The sequence below is a fragment of the Alligator mississippiensis genome, chromosome 8, assembly GCF_030867095.1.
Source record: "Alligator mississippiensis isolate rAllMis1 chromosome 8, rAllMis1, whole genome shotgun sequence".
Classification (NCBI taxonomy): Eukaryota; Metazoa; Chordata; order Crocodylia; family Alligatoridae; genus Alligator; species Alligator mississippiensis.
In genome coordinates, this window is record NC_081831.1 from 72,599,887 (window position 1) to 72,618,654 (window position 18,768).

Sequence of the window (18,768 nt, forward strand, 5' to 3'; positions counted from 1 at the left end):
GTTAAATGCCACAGAACAACTTTGAAACACTTTCCTTTTCAATCATAAGTAACATTGTTTGGAAGATGGAGGCCATGGAGAGCTGGGTAGTCAATACTACACTGGATATAAGAACATCTGCTGTATTAGCTTTTAATGGATCCCTTAATGCGATTACAAGTTATCAGGGAACACTTTAAAAGTGACTTTCAGCAAAAAGTTCAAATTAAGGCCCTTTTTAGCTGCTTCATGTTGAAATCCATCTCTCACTTGTAATTTTTTGGGTTTAAATGAAAAATAGGGAGCAAAATTATAAGCAAGCAAACACTAGAAATCGTAAGGTGGGCTGGGCAATCACTTTCCTCCCAGAGCTGTAATGCAAAAGTGCTACTTGCCTTCCAGCTCAGTGCACCAGTTGGGTTAATATTTTAGTGCCCCAGACAGATCCCTTTGTGCTGTCAACATTGTTTAGTGAGAAGGAGATGGAGAGTGAACTTGGTCGGTAGCTCTCAGTAGCATTTCAGTTTAGGCAGATTATGGTTGTGTTTAAACTGGTGTTCCACTGGATGCAAGTGCTTGTTCCTCCCTACCTCCTTGGAAAATTGTTTTAAACAGGAGTGTCTGCTCTCTTTGCATTTACTGCAATGAGAAACTGCCAGTATCCAAAAACAGTCGTTGATCTCATCATTTATGACCTAATCGCTCAAGGAAAAGAGAACCAGCTCCAGCAGACAGGAAGCAGCAGACTCATAAAACTTGGAGTAGCACAGCTTCTTAATGGGAAACCATCCTTTGTTATCTGATTAGTTTTATTCTAAGAAGTAAAACTTTGCTCCAGCGTGAAGCCTGGTATTAGTGGCTGAGTACCCCTGACAGCTGTGCCAGGGGGTATCAGGGCTGAGTATGACTCCTTCTCTGGTTCATTTGGAGCCATGAGTTTATTAAAATTGTACCACAAAACTCAGTTCAGAGATTTTGGGGTGATCTCTCTTGTCAGCAGCTTAGCTGTGGCCCTGAGACTGAGATGGCTGTGGGTGGCTGCAGTACATAGTAACAGAAGAGGAGTAACATTTTTGAGCTGTTATTTGAAGGGGCCATTGTTAAAATGTAATAACTCCTAAATTGATGGTGGTGATCAGGCAGGGCTCGCAACAGGCAGGTTGCTTGGACTATAGGAGAGTAGTTACAAAGAGGAGATGGAAGAGTGTGTGCAGCTTTCTCAGTGCAGGGACAAATTCTGTCCTCCCATACATGTGCACAGTTTCCAGAGAAAGTGGTGGGCTGATTGTGTATTTAGGTCTTGGGAGAATTTGCACTGCTGATTATAACAAGAAGCAGCTGAACTAGTAGGAAGGCCATTCATTTGGCAAGGTCCTCTGAAAATCCCCTGCTTATTTTCTCCCCTGTTATTGTTTCATCTCCTTGGAACAGGAACTACTTGCCCCATTCAGTACATGGAGTGAAGGGCTGTTTGGCTCCCTCAGGCTACAAAGTACTGGTTTTAAAATAGTGCTTTGTTCCTCCTCTTTCCATTGGGAAGCACAAGAAACATCCTACAGCCAGAGAGTTGTGAGAGATCTCCCTATGCCTGGCAGATGATTCCTATCATCCCCTTCCTCCCCCATCCTCCCCTCCTTGCTCTAAGAGACAGCCTCATCATGCAGAATGGCTGCAGGGTATGTCTGGATGGGGATGTTAAATTGGATTAGCTTTAATTTGTTCATATTAAAGTGCCTAGTGTCTACACACAGGGTTTTTTTTTTTCAGATGGAACAATTTGTTGTCTCAGGTCCCAGTAACGAATCCTCTTTGGAACAGAAATTAGCTCTATCTTTAAGTGGTTTATTTGCTTTCTAGACTACAGCCTCTGGCCATCCTCTCGCTCCTCACGGTGGTGCAGCCAAGAGTGCCACTCTGTGATCCAGCTAGTTGCAAGGTCCTGCACCCAGGCTCATGAGAGCAGCTGAGTCTCCAGCACAGCCTCATGCCAAGCGCCTGGACTCAATTGCTGCCTTTGGACTGCTGCATGTCCAGCTCTGTCCGGAGGAACACAGGCCAGACAGGTATTCATCTGCTCTGGCAAAGGAAAGAGCCAAGTCTTGGAGGAGGACCCCCAGCAGAAGTTCCTTGAAGCCAGGACAGGATCTTGGTAATGCTCCCAATGCATGCCCCTCCTGGGAGCCTCTGGACAGTTGTTTTTTTTGTTGGGTTTTTTTTAACCCCAAAAGAGGGCTGCGGTGGACACTTTCCACAGAGTGCTCAAGGCACTACTTGTAGCATGAGCAGGAGCTTCACCTGGAAAGACCAAATCCTCATGAAGCAGTAGTTGAGGATGTGCCTGCAGCCTGTCAGTTTAATGGGGAGGGCAGCTCTACCAGGAAGCATCATGTGCTGTGTTAAAACTACAGGGGGCTTCAAACTACCTTTCCCCAGGCCGATTGTCTGTGACTGTGTTGGGTCCAGCTCAGAGGCTCATCATCTGATCAAAATTTTAACCCCATCCTTAGTGTGGTCAAGATTGCATCTGCACCAGACTTAGTGCTGTGAGGGCTTTATTTCCCTGAAATATCAAATCCCACAGCTCTATTTCTGTCCCCAAGCTGCCTGCTGCTTGCTTTGCTTGCTGTCTGAGCCTGGCCCTGCTTGTCCCAAATCTCCCTGCACTCAGATGGCAATGCCATGTGAATTAAAAATCAGGATCAAAAGCTTTGAATGTGGGGAGATTGTCACAGTGGGAAGGTGTACTGTGCATCTCAGCTGTAGCTAACATCTCGGTGCGTTGCTACATTTAAGTTTTATGCAGTAATTTTTTCCAAAATTGGGCTGCAGAGACATTCCAGAACAGAGAGGAACTGCAAAGCCGTCTCGTCTATTTTTAATTATTCCTTCAGCATCGTTAACCCTTTGTTCAGTTACTGTGACAGTTAATTTTTTTTGCCAGGTACTTTGTGCTGATCCACAAGTGACTTTAAAAGAGAATCTGATGCAGTGCAGCCTACCCGGGTCTCCGGTACAGCAGAGATTTTACACTCCTTCCCCAGCTGGTGTGTCGGCCTGGCAAACAACGGGGCTGGGCATAGTTTTCATAGATTTCTAGGGTCGGAAGAGACCTATTAGATGATTGAGTCCAATCCCTGCTCTGGGCAGGAAAGAACGCTGGGGTCAAGTAACCCCAGCCAGGTGCTTGTCTAGGATGCAGGACATCTTTTTGGATTTGGCCACTGCCTTTTGGAACGTGATCCTTCTGTCTCCTGGAAATGTGCATCTTCCAGTGAAAGGAAAGCAGGTGTGAACACACATAGAGTAAGGCCCATCTACCAACTCCATAGTTACCCAGCAGCTTGGGTTGGAGATCCTAGATGAAGGGAAAGTGAGTTGGGGAAGATCTTTCTTTCTTGAAGTGAACCACCACATGGGAAGAGAAGATGGGAACATCTTTGTGAAATAGTGCAGAAAGCACAGTTTATCACTGTTGGAATGGGAATGAAGACTTGGGTTTTCTGATGCTTCCTCCCTTTCTCTTCAGTACCTGCCACACCACAGCTCACATACACTGGGACCTTGTCTGCTGAGAGGCTGGCATATCTCTGAGCAAACAAAAACAGGATGAGAGAGAAGACTTTGGAGGAACTAGTGACTATACACCCACACAGGCATCAAGGGCAGAACCCGTGGGCCTGTAAGGTAGCACGTGGCCTCAGAAAGGGTTACAGTGCAGTAGAAGATGGCCTTGCTGGAGCCCTCTGTGCTGCAAGCCAAGCCCAGCAACGCAACGTAGCAGCCTCCTGCAAACATGCCCTCCTGGGGCTTCCTTTTTAGGTGTTTAATTAGTTGCTAGACCCTTCCTTCCCAAACCAAACTAGCTGCTCCCAGCATGCACCTCTCCACACTCTGGGGTGTGCCGTGGTTCCCTGGACTGTAGGTTTGCACTGAGGTCTCAGCTGACTATTTTTTGTTCACTCAGTAACCTTTTTTCTTCATCCTTGCTCATCGTCTGTTGCTGTTTGGGGGTCTGCTTGGAGGGCCAGGCTCCAGGCCAAGTGGCCAGCTGATGAGGGGTAATTGGAGGATAAGATGGGTCTCTTTATTCTAAGAGAGGCATTGCAACTCCGTTGAGATCCATGCTGGTCCCAGGAGCAGAGATTTATACATTCCAACAAGCCCAAGTCTGTAAAAAAACAAAACAAAACAAAACAACCCCAGCTTCATCAATCTTTTTCTTGAACACCCGCTAGTATCAGCAGACCTGTCATGGTGAATAGCCAGCCTTGCAGTATCCTGGGGAAATACCCCGTTCTGCGGATAAACTCTTTGGCCTGGGTTGTAGGCCCATCAAGAGCTCCTGCAGAGGTCAGGAACCCCATGATGCAAACCCATTTAATAACCTCTGTTTTTAATGAAGCTTTATAACCCAGCACAGCACTGAACCAGCTAGATGCTCAGTGACAGGGATCAGGGTGGTCAGTTTGTAGATGACCTTGGCCCTGGCCCCATGCCCCTCCATGAGAGGCAGTGCCACCAGAAGGACGTTTCTTGTTGATGCTCTTCCAAGGTGAACTCCACAGATCTCTAGGAAAGTGGCTTCTGTCCTGAATTTATGCAACCACAGCTGGTCCTCCAGGTTGGCATCACTGCTATGTCCCATCTACTACAAAGAGCACAGATGTGTCGCTCCCCTGAGCTCCAGATAAGTGCCCTTTAGGAGTACCTGTGTGAGCTCCCCCCACCTCCTGCTTCAGTGCATTGTATATGACTTGCCACAGCATCCCAAGCCTCAAGCTGTGGCGCCAAACCCATGAGTCTGTTCCCTCTCCATATTAACATCTGCATTATCCTCCTGGTGCATTGTGTTTGCTGTGACAGTGCCCTCCGAAATGTCCTCAGTGTAGCCTGACAGCAGTTCAGAAATGGCGGTGGCAGAGTACTGAGGAATTCTGGGGTGCCAGAAGAGGAGTCTCGAGTTTATTTCACCCCCAAGCAAGTCCCAGAGCACCCGCTGATTGTGCTGGTGTGGCATGCTGCAGTGCAAAGCACCATGTAACAGGAGGGGATGTTTGCTTAGAAAGCTGCACAGTTAACTTGGAGAAGCGGAGCCAGGCAGACACCATGGTCAGCCAGAGGAAGTACCTTTAAGCCAGTGTAACAAATCAATATGGATTTACTGCAGCTCAACCTACTTAATTCAGTGCCTTGAAAGCAAATAGAGTAATCTCTCCTAACATCCCAGTGTATGCCAACTCTAGCTGGTCCCTAATCCAAATCTCCCAACAGGTAGGATGTCATTAGACTGTAAGCTACCTTTCTGTCACGGAAGCAAAAAAGGGCCTGCTTTGGCTTTAAAGTACTTTTCATATTTAGAGGTGAAGCTCTCAAACCTAGGGGCTGGGCAACCGTCTTATCACCTAGGGGCTGGACAGCCATCTGATTGCCAGACTTTCATCTCCAACAAGCCAAGGGCTAGGAACCTTTGCTCCAAGCATCTCTAGACTCTGCATGCAATCAGATATTAGATGTTCAAACTGTCACTGTCCAATCTGTTGTGTAGGTGCAACTTTGGCACTGGGTCAAGGTGGAATTTACTGAGTCCAAAGGTTTGGACGGGTGGAATTTTTAGTTCCTGAATCTTATTGGATTTAATGGCAAAATATGGCTCACGTGTCCTTGCTGCTGCTTGGCACGCTTGCATACTATGGAGCTTCTGTCCATAGAAGGCTTCTTGGGGGAGCTCAGCATTGTGACCTCAATAGGCAAAGCCATGTGGTTTTCACTGACCCCTAGTCGAGTGTTGCAGGCACTGACTGCTGGGGTGTTGTGTGCTGCAGGGTCATGAAGAAGCTACTTAACTGCAGGAAACCACCTGTTAAAGCAGAAATACAGGAAAAAAATCACAAATGTGAGGTAGTGTAGGCATCTCAGGACTATAGCTTGAGACAACCTTTTTGGAAGCATCCTGTGAAGGGCACTGTGTACATGCAGAGTGAACCTGTTCCTCCTCTACCCTCTTCTCAACTGGCCTCAGTTTGGAAGGTTGCCAAAGCAGCTAGGCTGCCTCTGCATTTGCAGTGCATTTTAGACCAGGGGTGAAGCTTGTGAGCTCTGCTAGTGACTGCTGCAAAGTGCTGCATGCAATGTGTTTGGAGTTGCAAGGCTTTTGCTTTTGGATGCCCTTGGGGCTGGCTTAGCTTCCTGATTAGGGCTGGATTAACCCTTTAGTGGGCCCTAGGCAAACAAACTCGTGGGCCCCTACTTAATACTGTATATTTACATTAATTTTTTCACTCAATAATTATAATATGTAAAATAAGCACAAATGGACCCCTTCTTCGCTTAGGGCCCTAGGCATGCGCCTTGTTGGCCTATGCATTAATCCGGCTCTGTTCCTGATGCAGCAAATCATAACAATAGCAGGTCACCACTGCCTCCTTTTCCTGAGCACATTTCCAACTCCACCTTATGGAGTAGCCCACAGCTACAGCACTGTATAAGCCGAAAACATGGCTGCAGGTACCAGACAGCTTGACATGGGGCAGCACCTTTCCCAGTGCAGATGCACCTTGTTAGAGTGGAGCATAGTGGTGCCTTTTGCACAGTGACGCTCGCTCGTAGTGTCCCTCCTCCCTTAATCTCCATTCATCCTCTTGGCTTTCTGGGGAGGATTCCAGTGCTGTCAGCTGGAACCAGCCCAGACAACTCTCCCTCTTGTCCTTTTTACCAGCCCATCTGTTCCATCTGGACTCCTCTCTCCTTGCAAGGAACAGTTGGCACCATTCGCACCCTTTTGCCAGCTGACAATTCTTTCCATCGTGGGTAGGAGCTCCTCAGGGATGGAGCATTCCTCGCTCGCTGCCCCTTTCCTTTAATGCAGCCCTGTGCCCTATCTCTGGTTGGACTTTGTAAGCAAGCAGAGATTAATATCTTATGTCATTCTTGTAGCATTAATGCCAGCTGCTCTGCTTACCCCTTGTGTATCTCGCATCTTGGAGAAAGCATTCACTCCACTCTTGGTGCAGCCTATTTCAGTTTCCCCCGTACCTTCTCAGGGCTGCAGTGTTTGCATGTTCAAACTGTGCAGGGAAAGTTGTACATGTTTGGGTGGGTAGTTTGGGGCAGGGTGTGGGGGGGGGGTGTTGCTTTTGTTTTTATTTAGGCAAAGCTCTTTGGGTGCCCACATTTTTATTAGTCTTAGTTGTTTCTCAAGGTTCCTCAAACCTCGACGTATAGGGCAAGTTTAATTTGGTGGTGGTCCAAATCTAATTTAAATACAGCATTGTTTTGATTTAGCCTTTTTTGAAGGGAGGCAGGAGCTAGGACTATCAAATCCAGGGTTAAGGAGATAGATTGATTTTTACAGATCCCAGACTTTTTATTGACATTCACCTGTGGGACCCTGTTATGAGCAATTGATGCTTTTGTTAGAAAGGGTGAACCTTTGTTCTGAGCTCTGTGCTGCAGCGAGGCTTTCCCGTTGGTCAGAGTGTGAGCTGAGACTGGTCTCTGTATTTCTTTTGCTACAGTGAGATGTGGGTCAAAAAGTCACCAGCTGCTTTTCCTGCCCTTAAAGTCCCTCTGACTCTGCAGTCATCTGGCTAGTTTAAACTGGGCAGTAATTAGCAGGCGCTCTTGTCGAAACAAAAATCTAATTTAGATGAAAATGCCCTTTTTTGCTGAAGGATGGGAACAGGGATGGCCTGGGCAGCAGGAAAGGATGAAGAGCATCCTCTCCAAGGAGCCTTATTGTCTGTTCACAGATCTGCAGACACAACGCCTGTGTCTGCTGAGAGGGCCCTGAATGAGGAAACCCAACACATAGAGGTGTGGTACAGAGAGTGTTGTTCTTTGTCATCTTCTGCCATGTTTACCAGGTCTCTTGTTCTGTTAATTTTGTGTCTTCCGATTTCCCTTTGGAAATCGAGATCCACATTCCCTCTGCTTCAGCCAGAGCAGATCCAACCTTGGTTGTTTCGGGTCAAGCATGCTTCCTGCCCCTTTGCCTTTCAAGGGATGTTGGCATCCATCAAAGCGCATATGCCACTGCCTCACCACTCTTCTCCCACCAGCTCATGCAGGAAATCTTGGCAGTGATTCCTGGAAATCCTGCAGCCTTCTCTCTCTCTCAAGTTTCTTTTTTAAGCCACCATCATCTTGGAATCCGAAGTGAGGCTGGGTGAGGTCAGACCAGGGTTTCCGCTAACTCTGCTCATTTTGAGCACCCAGTCTGAGTTCTGGGAAACAGTTGCTGTACTCAGTTATGCCTTGTCCATTTGCTCTCTGCTTGGCTCCTGCTGGGACTGGAAAAGCAGGTGCTCAGAGAGAGACAGCTTTCCGCTAAATCCTCAGTCAGAATCTCTTGCACTCCATTCCCCACCAGGTGCTCAACTGTTAATCTTTCTTTTGGGTGCTTCTGCCCTTCCTCTGCCTGGTCTGAACGTCAGCCCAGCAATGTAGGGAGCAGCTGCCTGCTCTTAGAGTGCCTTGAATGCCTGCCCATCCCATGAATCGCACACCACTGGTTATGACATATAACTCCTCCCTGGAACCTATATGGAAAATCCTCAAATAGTTGCAACCCATACTAGAAGAAGACCCAGTTCTTAAAGAGATCTTCCCAGAGCCACCCATCCTAGACTTTAAACAAGGACTGAACCTTGCTAATCTCATTACCAGAAGCAAACTTCCTACAGCCCAAAACACACCGAATGGATCCATGCCATGCTGTGACAAGAAATGTAAAACCTGCCAACATATCTCCACCACCCCCACAATGACTACACCCCACAACAGAACCATTACCATTCCTGGATCTTACAGCTGCACCTCCAGAAATGTAATATATCTCATCCAGTGAACCAACTGCCCTGATGGAAAATACGCAGGAAAAAGCAGACAACAATTGCACACCAGAATGAATGCACACCAGAAATCTATCAAAGACAAGAATACCCAATTACCTGTGGGGGCACATTTCTCACAAGAAAACCACTCTCTCTCCAATCTCTCAGTCCTGATCCTCAAAGGGAATTTAAAAAACACCTTTCACAGATGAACCTATGAACTTCACTTCATCAGCCTCCTGGATACAAAACAATCATGGACTCAATAAAGACATTGGATTTATGAAACATTATAATCTGCCTGACATCTCACTTCCCAGGTACCTCTCCACTATTTACCAGGTACATTCATTTCTGCCCCCCCGCCCCAAACTGTCTTTCACCCACTGATTCTTCAGTTTACATCTTCACTGACTGCCTTTCTTGCATGCAGACCAGCCTCTGGCTTCTTTACTGTTCATGCCATCCAGAAAGAGCACACACCAACTGCAGATGCTTCCTCAGCCTGACAAAGGGTATTTATACCCAAAAGCTTGCAAAGAAGAATTTTTCCAACTATTTGAGTTGGTTTAATAAAAGATATCAGATTTACCTAAAGAACCTTGTCTGTCCATACCTTGGGGGCAAATGCTCTTTGATCTGGAATGTGGCAAAGTCTGTCAGCGCATTTCCAGCGTAGAGGACTATAGTAACAAGTACCTATGGCCACAGCCAGGATGTTGTTCCTAGCTCCTTTTCCTTTAGATTTTATGCTATGGTTTTGTCTAAGGCTAAAGTGAATTGTAGTCAGATATGCTAATTATTTACCCATCTTTTTGGAAGCTACCCAGTTGCTATCTGCCTTGCATTAGGAGGTGCATCATGAGCAAGTCTAGGGAGGTGATTCTTTCCCTTTATGCGGCATTGGTGAGACCACAGCTGGAGTACTGCAGCCAGTTTTGGGCGCCGCACTTCAAGAGGGATGTAGATAATCTGGAAAGGGTTCAGAGGAGGGCTACTTGTATGGTTGAGGGTCTGCAGGTGAGATCCTATGAAGACAGACTGAGGGACCTGAATCTCTTCAACCTCTGCAAAAGAAGGCTGAGAGGTGATCTTGTGGCTGTCTACAAACTCATCGGGGGGGTCAGCAGGGAATAAGGGATACTCTGATTACCAGGGTGCCCCTCCGGGTTGCTAGAAACAATGACCATAAACTGAAACAGAGTAGATTTAGATTGGGCATCAGGAAGAAATTATTTATGGTGAGGGTTGCCAAAATATGGAATACACTTCCTAGGGAGGTGGTGCTTTCACCTACCTTGAAGGTGTTCAAGAGGAGGTTAGAAAAGCGCCTGGCTGGGTTCACTTGACCCCCGCGCTCTTTCCTGCCCAGAGCAGGGGACTGGACTCGATGATCTAATAGGTTCCTTCTGACCCTAGAAATCTATGAAATCTAAATCCTCTCTAGTAATACTCTATACACCGTGTTTTAATGTTAACATTGTCATTAATTTTGGATTTTGTGGAAAGATCTACAGCCCTGAAAATTAAACCTTCTTGCACTGGCTGGGCAAAAGGCTTTCCCAACCCTGCCTTGCTAGTAAACCTCACCCTTGAGGGTTGTCATTGTTTGAAGAAAGAATTCTGGCTTCCCCTCCTTGTTAAAGCAGACAAACTCATGGTAAGTGCTGCACCCCAGCTTACAGAAATGAGCAGCTTTTAAATGAACTTGCAGAGCAAAGAAACTCTTTTTTGCCTGTGCCTAAGCTGGATCCTTGGGGGGGGGGGGGGATGGGACGTGTGTGTGTGTGTGTGTGTGTGTGTGTGAGAGAGAGAGAGAGATTTCAGCAGATGCCAGTTGGGCATCTTCAGGAGTGAATTTTGATCTGTTTCACCAAAATATAAGAAAATTGCCAGTCCTTGGGGCAAAAACACTAACAGGCTTAACATCCTCTCAGAATCCTTTCCACTTTGCAAGTGAAGTACATTATAAAAATAGGCTGAATTGGAAATGGTTTGTGTAGTGTGTGGGCGGTGGCGGGGAGGGTGGCTGGTGAATTCTCTGCTATTTTAATCCATGAACTGAATTCATCTTGCAGTGTGCCTTTTGGTAGGGAAGGGAATTCTGTGGCGTGGAGAGGGCTGCAAGCATTTAGAACCAAGAGCAAATGTGGTGATGATGAAAGCAGCAGAAAGGCCACAGGAAAAGTGTGGGAATGTGCTCAGAGTGTTTTCAGGCAGGATGTGCTTGAAACAGGATTAGGATTGGCTTTGCCCAAGCCCCTTACAGGGATTTGCCTCTTGTATCTAGCTGGGAAAATGCATGCAGGTATGGAGAGGCTGGAAGCAAGCAAGTATGCCACAGTGCATGTAGGTAAAGGCAGGTAGGATCCTGATCCTGCCACTGCGTCTTGTGGTGTGTGCAGGTGTCTGGTTGTGCAGCTCGCTTGTGGCATGGGAGCCTCCATGGGGCAAGTTTCCTATAGGGAAGCAGCAAGAGCAGCTGCATGTTGGAAGAGGCTGCAGCACTCTGTAGGTTGGACTTCATCCTTTTAGGAATGGAAATGGTTTCCTTCCTCTTCTTCCTTCCCCACCCGCCTGCCTGTGAGGTCACAGAAGCACTGGATCCAGGGTACAGTGCAGGGCTTGTTGGACAGACTCTGAATGCTGCCTTCTTCCCCTTCCCCTTTTCACCTCTTCCCTTTCAACTCTGTGTTTGCAGGCTCTGAAATTATGATTACTCTCCCCGGTCCATCTTTCCCCAGCAAGCACAGACCTCCCGTTGTCCATGACTCTGCTTCTTGGACAGTCCCCTGGGGCACAAGTCTTGTTTACATTGGCTGGGGTTTTGCCTCCTGTTTAATGGCCTTATCTGCTGGACTGGACTGTGTCTTTTCAAATTTGTTTCACTGCTCTTCCTTCTTTAAAGGGGAAACGGGCCTTGGAAAGTCCACACTGATGGACACCCTTTTCAACACAAAATTTGAAGGGGAGCCCGCCTCACACTCACAGCCGGGGGTCAAGCTGAAGTCCAACACCTACGACCTACAGGAGAGCAATGTCAACCTGAAGCTGACCATCGTGAGCACCGTGGGCTTCGGGGACCAGATCAACAAGGAAGACAGGTATACTGAGAGCTTGCCCCCTACCCTGGGGGTCTTCAAGAGGAGGTTAGATGGGCATCTGGCTGGGGTCATCTGAACCCAGCACTCTTTCCTGCCTATGCAGGGGGTCAGACTCGATGATCTATTGAGGTCCCTTCTGACCCTAACATCTATGAATCTATATCCCGTCCCTGTCGTCGTCATTGCCCCCCCCCCGCACCCTCTTTGGTTCCCAAATGCTCAAGATGGGTTGTAGCTTTGACCCTACTCCTTCATAGTGTGCACATTGCTGCTCTGGAGTAGATGGTGGCTGGGGAGGGAGGGCAGGCTGTGGCTTCTCAAAGCCTGTAATCCATCAGTGTTGCTTGGGTATGGGCCAGGAGATGGTGCCTGTGGTGTTGTGAGCAGTTTCTCCCCTCCTGCCCAGCTCCCTTCTGACCATTCAGCTCTTCTCTCAAAACGCAGATTGCTCCAGGGCATTGCCTCATGGTCTTGTGTGCCACAGCAACCTAGAGGCCCAATCAGAAATCCCGAAGCTGGCTAGACACTGCTTGTCTTGACTGCTTCTGGGTGGGGGTACTGCTCTCTGCTGAAATACCCTGAGAGGACTCCTTTGGTACCTGGCAGCTAGTTTCCCAATACCATTAAGAGTTTGTCCATTGTTATGAACATTAGAGCATCTGGCTGATCGCAGCAATCCCTGCCCTCTAACATGTTTTGGGATAATAGAGATGACCATACTTTGACTTATCACTCTCCCCAGCCTTGGTAGTGAAGTGATTATTTATTTTCTTTATATCATGTGATGAGACCTTAGCATTTCCAGTCACTTCACAGGGTGCTACATGAAAGCCTTTTGCACAGAATGGATTCTTGGCTCCTTGCAAGAGTGCTAACGTGGGAATCCATCCTATAGAAAGGGAAGAAATGCAGGGTTAACCTGTAGAAATCTGGGCAGAGTGACAGTAACGAGTCCAAGTGCTTCCTGGATTAGTCACTTCACCGTGCAGGAGATTAGTCTTAATCATTTATATTGGATGAGAAACACTGTAAATGAAAACAGTCCTCATGCTTCAAGGCAGAAGTTTATCACTTTTAAGAGAGGTAGGTAGAATGTGCTTCCTCTTGCAAACTGGCACAGCTAATGACCTCTCTTTTCTTTCTAAGAGGTTATTTAAGGATTTATTTTTGTTTATGGGGTTTCTTGCATCTTTTTTTCTATCTTTTTTTTTTCTGTCTTTTTTTGTAGCACGTGGGCATGGGGCTTTGCCAGAGACAGGGCACTGTGGTCAATCTAATGGCATTTCCACCCCCAAATGCAATGTACATTTCTTACAAATAAACACGGTGTGATGCTGTCATGGGTCCTAAACAAGTGGAACAATGTCTCAAAAATGGAGTGCAATATATGGAAAATGCGCATGTTGCTCCTTGTTGACAAGGTCTGTGATTCTTTCTTCCTCCTCTCTCTCAAAGCTACAAGCCCATCGTAGAGTTCATTGATGCTCAGTTTGAAGCCTACTTGCAAGAGGAGTTGAAGATAAAGAGGGTTTTGCACAACTACCATGATACCCGTATCCATGCCTGCTTGTACTTCATTGCTCCCACGGGCCATTCACTGAAGTCCCTGGACTTGGTAACGATGAAGAAGCTGGACAGCAAGGTAGAGGGCCCATAATCCTCTTGACTTGTTTTCTAATCCATGTGCAAAGCTTCACTGACCTGTCGAGGAGTCTCCACCTAATTTTCCCTTGCTGGGGTAGATTAATGGGGTCCCTTAGGCACATCCCATAACTTTCCTGAAAAAGCTATATCTTGCACCTGAGCTCGCCACACATATCCAAATTGTGTTGTCAGACATAAGAAGTCACTATTTTCTTTTGTGCCCGAGTGAAGCTCAAGCCCTGTCATTCCTCTGTCTCGTCCAGGTCAACATCATTCCCATCATCGCCAAATCTGATGCTGTCTCCAAGAGTGAGTTAACAAAGTTCAAAATTAAGATCACAAGTGAGCTGGTCAGTAATGGGGTGCAGATCTACCAGTTCCCCACCGATGACGAATCAGTGGCAGAGATCAACGGGACAATGAATGTAAGTGGCGCAGTGTGGATGTATTCCATGCAGTGCTGAGTGTTATCTCCATTTCAACCTTCATTTCACTTTAAAGAACAAGGATAGGATTTTTGCTGTAACTCATTTATGGTTCAGTTCAATCCAGTGTGTCAGTCTGACCCCAGTCATCAAAACTGACCCTTTCCTGTTTGTCTCCTCTCCCCACACCCTAGTTGCTTTCTGGAGGTGGTAGGGGAAAGTTATCATGTAATGGTACTTGGGTAGGTTTGTTTTCTCTTGCTTGATCTAATGGGGGGCATGTAAAGAAAGCAGAATTGCTAATGGCTAGAACACGGGCCTGGATGCTGGGGAGAGTAGAACTACAGCCTGTGGTCTCACTGCTCTGTGTCACTTCAGCTTAGTCTTATTTTTCCATGCAGAGTGCCTTCGGGGTGATAAGCAGGAAAGGTGTCATTTGTGTGTATGTTAAGTTTTGAGATCTCTAAATGGAAAGTACAATGTTAACCATGGCTGGCTGCCTTTCTGTGACAACTTGATTTTACTGTTTGAATGGTTTTGCTCTTGGTTCTTGCTCTGTCTAAATATGCTTACTGCAGAAGATTCAGTATTTGGAAAAGAAGTTGTAAGATGATGGATAGAAAGTTGGTGGTTGCTAGGAATAGCCATTGCTTGTTCAGTGCACTGGTGGACAGAGAAATGGCCATTTTTCTTTCCCTTGAATAGGACCCATCATCACAAATTCTAAGTATGCCAGGCCTTACTAATAAATGAGGAGAGGAGAAGGGAATTTCATCATACAGCCTTACACTAAGCAGCTAAAAATCCTACTCTTCCAGGGGTATAGGGATTAACAGCTATAAAGAAAAGAGTCTGAACCTGGTCCAGGCAGTGGGTCAAATCTGTATCTTAAAGCACTGAGAGTTCTCACCTGTGCAAACCACAGTGCCTCCAGCCTAGGGAGATTACCTAGTGCCTTGGTGCTAACGTTGTTGCTGGGGAACTGGCTGGACTACTGGTACATTAAGTACGTGTGGAGCACTGACTCCTTCTTAATAGTGTATAGAAATCCAAATAAAACTATTTTAAAACAAGGTCTTGCAATGAAACAGACACAAGAGCAGAGTCGCTTCTTTCACTATTGATGTATAATCTCCACAGCCAGAAGATGGGATAGTTCAGACTGAGTCTAGAAGTTAGAGTGCACAACTGAACCCAGGACTTGTTAGTCCTACTCCTATTCCTGTTTGCTTTGTGATCTTAAGGAAGATGCCTCCATTTGCTCATGTTTAAGATGAGGACAAGGCTTGCTTTCTTCACAGAGATGTCATCAGGACTGATTTGGTGTTTGCACAGTACAATGAGTTACCCAGAAAATGGTGAGATTAAAACACAAGGCTAATTTTAATGCAGTGTCAGGATATGAAAATCAAGAGTTCATAAAACTGTCAAACCTCTGCTAGGCAAAAAGCAAAGAGCTGAGAAGTTAACTGTATATTTACTGTGGTAGGAAGATAACAGGGATCTTAAAGAACCAGGGTATTATAAGAATGTCACCAACAAGAATTGGAAAGCTCATTGCAGTAACAATTCAAATCTCTCAGAATCACCTATTTTTAGGAGCTTGGTGGGAAGTCTGAGAATTTGCAGACTCTTGGCTTCTAAAGTGTTAGCCCAAAACAGTAATTAGAGATTGTATAAGCTGGGCACTGTGCAAGTGGCTAATAGTGCTTCATCATCAGCCTAGCCTGCAAAACATGCTCGGGCTGCTTGTGATTTGCTATAAACACATTGCATACCCAAATCTGTACTAATGAAGGCCTGAGAGTCCCATTAAACCAACTCCAGAATCTATTTTGTGGATGAGGAACCAAATGTTGCTGTTTTTATCTTTTCTTTCAGGTATGTCCTGCTGCTACCCAGTGCCGAGGGAGATAAATGTGCACTCGTATTCTGGTGGGTGGCAGTGGGCTGGTTGATGGGCACTTGTGGCTACTGCCACCTCTGTGTACTGAAAGAAATCCCTCCACATCTCTGAACTGTGCTTCAGTTCCCTTTTAAATGAAGGGGCCAAGCTTCTTCAGTTGAGTGAGGGCGTAGGGGTTTTGTCTTTCACTATGCAGCATTGTGCTCCCTGCTATTTACAGCCTGCCAATTTCCCGCAGGGATCTGCTGTCCAGCTGGGAGGCTTGATCCTTCCCTGTGCCTACATGGTTTCCTACAGCTCTGGGTTCCCTCATGCAGGGGGAATTGCTTGTGGAAACAATGAGTCCAGCTCCATGCCGATGCCCGTTGGTTCCCACGAGATTGCAGCAGGGTTTATTGGCACAATATGACCTCGTGTCCTCAGTCCAGTGGCACTAAGGGTCTCCCCCAGCACTTGGCCATTCTGGACAGTATCTCTAAGCATCTTTGCTGTGACCAGCAGGGCAGGAGAGCAGTGAAGAGAGAGGACCACGTGGCTCACTTTCATCTGTGAGTGGTGCCTGCAGGCAGCGTCACAGCATTGGAGAGTGATGGAAAATAACCCCCCCTTGTTTGAAGCTTGCATTGTTAACAATTACTCTGGGCTCATTGATAGACGAATGCCTGTGACAGAGTCAGTCATTAACATGGTTGCTCTGCTCCATGCCTCACACATGCGCAGCATTTTTGGGGATCGTCGGGGCACAGACTCTTCTCCTTTTCTGAAGCCCCATGTCACGACCAGCCACCCTTCAGCTGGCCCTGGCTGGGGTCCCTTCTGGGACTCATTGGCTCCCTCCTTAAAGTGATCTACTGCTTCCTTCCTCCTTTTTGGGTGATCAAGCCTATTGTACCCTGACACTCTCATGTTGGTCCTGTAAGGCAGATCCTGGGTCTCCTGCTCAGAACCGCCATAACGGCATGAGCTGACTCTCGCCCATTATAGCCTGTCCATACTGGAAAGTCACTCTGAATTCTGGCAAAACACTCTTTGCTTCTGGCTCTCATCCCTTGAACAACAAACTTTTGACCACTTTGACCTAGCAAGCCCTTATTTTCTGTTTCTGTGAGCAAGCTGGGGTCACAGTTTTTACTGGTACAATCGGCATCCCAGCGCTCTGTTAATTACTCAGAATTCAGCACAGCTTGATGGCTGTTGCTGACAAATATTGTTGCACGTTATCTGGCACATGGGGCTGCCTGGCGTGCAGGGCACAACAGAGCTGGTTGCTTAGATTTTAGTTTGGTTTATTGGATGCTTGTTCTCTCCCCATCTGCACTCGCCCACAATCGAGGTGATCACATGGTAGTGTATTAAGTTCATCATCTGCAGAGCTTTTTTTCCTGGTAATTCATAGGGCAACGAGTGTGAACACAGGACTGGGAGCCAGGAAGACTCCAACATTAAGTCTTCTTTTGCTGCCGCAGATGGCTTTGGGCCTGTCACTTAGGCTCCCAGTCTCATTCCCCATGTCTGTGAAGCCCAGGCTGTAGGTAGCTTTGCTTAATGCATGGGCAGCTGTGAGGATTTTTTATTCTGTCAATGCATGTTTTTAAATTAGCTTTACCTTGGAGAGATTGGTGCTGAATTTAAGAGTGTGTTCTTCTGAATTATTTTCCCTGGACAATTACCTTGCTTCACACTGCACAGGCTGCCGGGAAAGCAGTGGCAAAGAGCACTTTTGAAATGAAATGACAAAGTGGGACCATGGATTATGTTTCTTTTTGAAAAGCAAAAAGCACCGGCCTGTTGACTCCATATAGCACCAGCCTCACATTTCTGGAGGGTCTTGTGCTTTCTGAGCTCTGACTCATTTGCCTGATTTCCCTTTTGAGGTCGCTGAGTGGTAAGGCTGCTTATCAGCCTGGAGACTGAGAGGCAGACTGATTTGTTTGAAGTCACAGAATGAGCTGGTTGCAGAGCTGGGACCAGCCCCCCCACCCCTTCCCCTTGCCCCAAGTACACTGGTTCAAAGCACCACTCAATCTATGGAGACTAGTATTTGCTGAATTATATAGCAGGCTGGGATGAACGGCTGGGAGACATCCTCCAGTCCCTCAGGCTCGCCCAGGTTGGGGTGCTGGTTTAGCCGCTGACAACCTGACCATGGAACAGGCTGTACTGGTTTACTTGGTACCAGATAGCAGACCAAGAGAGGCCTGGCCTGCCAAGCACTGCTGCCGAGTGGATCTCTGAAAGCTGCAAGACGCCTGCGTTCCTCCCAGGAGCAGCAGACAGGCTGGGGCTGTGATGCACTGAGGGTTGTATTGCAGGTGCACTAACCCTTTGCTTTTCCAAACTATGTCGCAGGATCAGTGCACTTATAGGAAGATCAAGCTTAAAACAACCCAGTTAATGAGAGCAGTTTGGTTGCTTTCTAAAGGACCATCTCTCCCTCTTGTTATTCCAAAATGTGTCCTGGTTTGTCTCTGAATTGAGCCCTGGAGCCTCTGCTCTGTGTGTGTGTGTGTGGGGGGGGGGGTTATGATGCAACCAGAGACTGAATGACATGAGCAAACACCATGAAAGGCTCTAGTTTGAGCATCAGGCTCTCCTGTGTGACAGACCAACGTGGGGCTTTGGTAACAGCACAGAGCCTTGTAATTTTAGGTTGCAGCTTATTAAAGTGACAGCTGATTGGTGGCTCTCAACAGATGCCAGCTGCAAACTAAACAAAGCCCACTACAGTTGCCTTAGCTGCAGGCATCAGTGTGAGGCCAGCATATGGCTGGAAATGGAGACAGGCCCACCCCATTATCAGCCCCCTCTGCTCAGGGTGGAGGCAAGTCAGTGGGGCTGAATAAGGGAAACTGCTTCTCTGCTGTGGCTGTACAAAGGGC

The 18,768-nt window shown here is 47.0% G+C and overlaps 1 protein-coding gene across 7 annotated transcripts in view; it reads left to right on the forward strand.

Moving 5' to 3' along the window:
• Positions 1-18,768, forward strand: part of SEPTIN6 (septin 6) — a 38,673-nt gene that overhangs the window by 9,708 nt on the left and 10,197 nt on the right. For all 7 annotated transcript variants that reach the window (XM_059732850.1, XM_059732852.1, XM_059732847.1 and 4 more), the window contains 3 exons: positions 11,719-11,914; positions 13,370-13,556; positions 13,822-13,983. In XM_059732850.1, the coding sequence (XP_059588833.1) occupies positions 11,719-11,914; positions 13,370-13,556; positions 13,822-13,983 (545 nt within the window). The remainder of the gene's footprint in view (positions 1-11,718; positions 11,915-13,369; positions 13,557-13,821; positions 13,984-18,768) is intronic.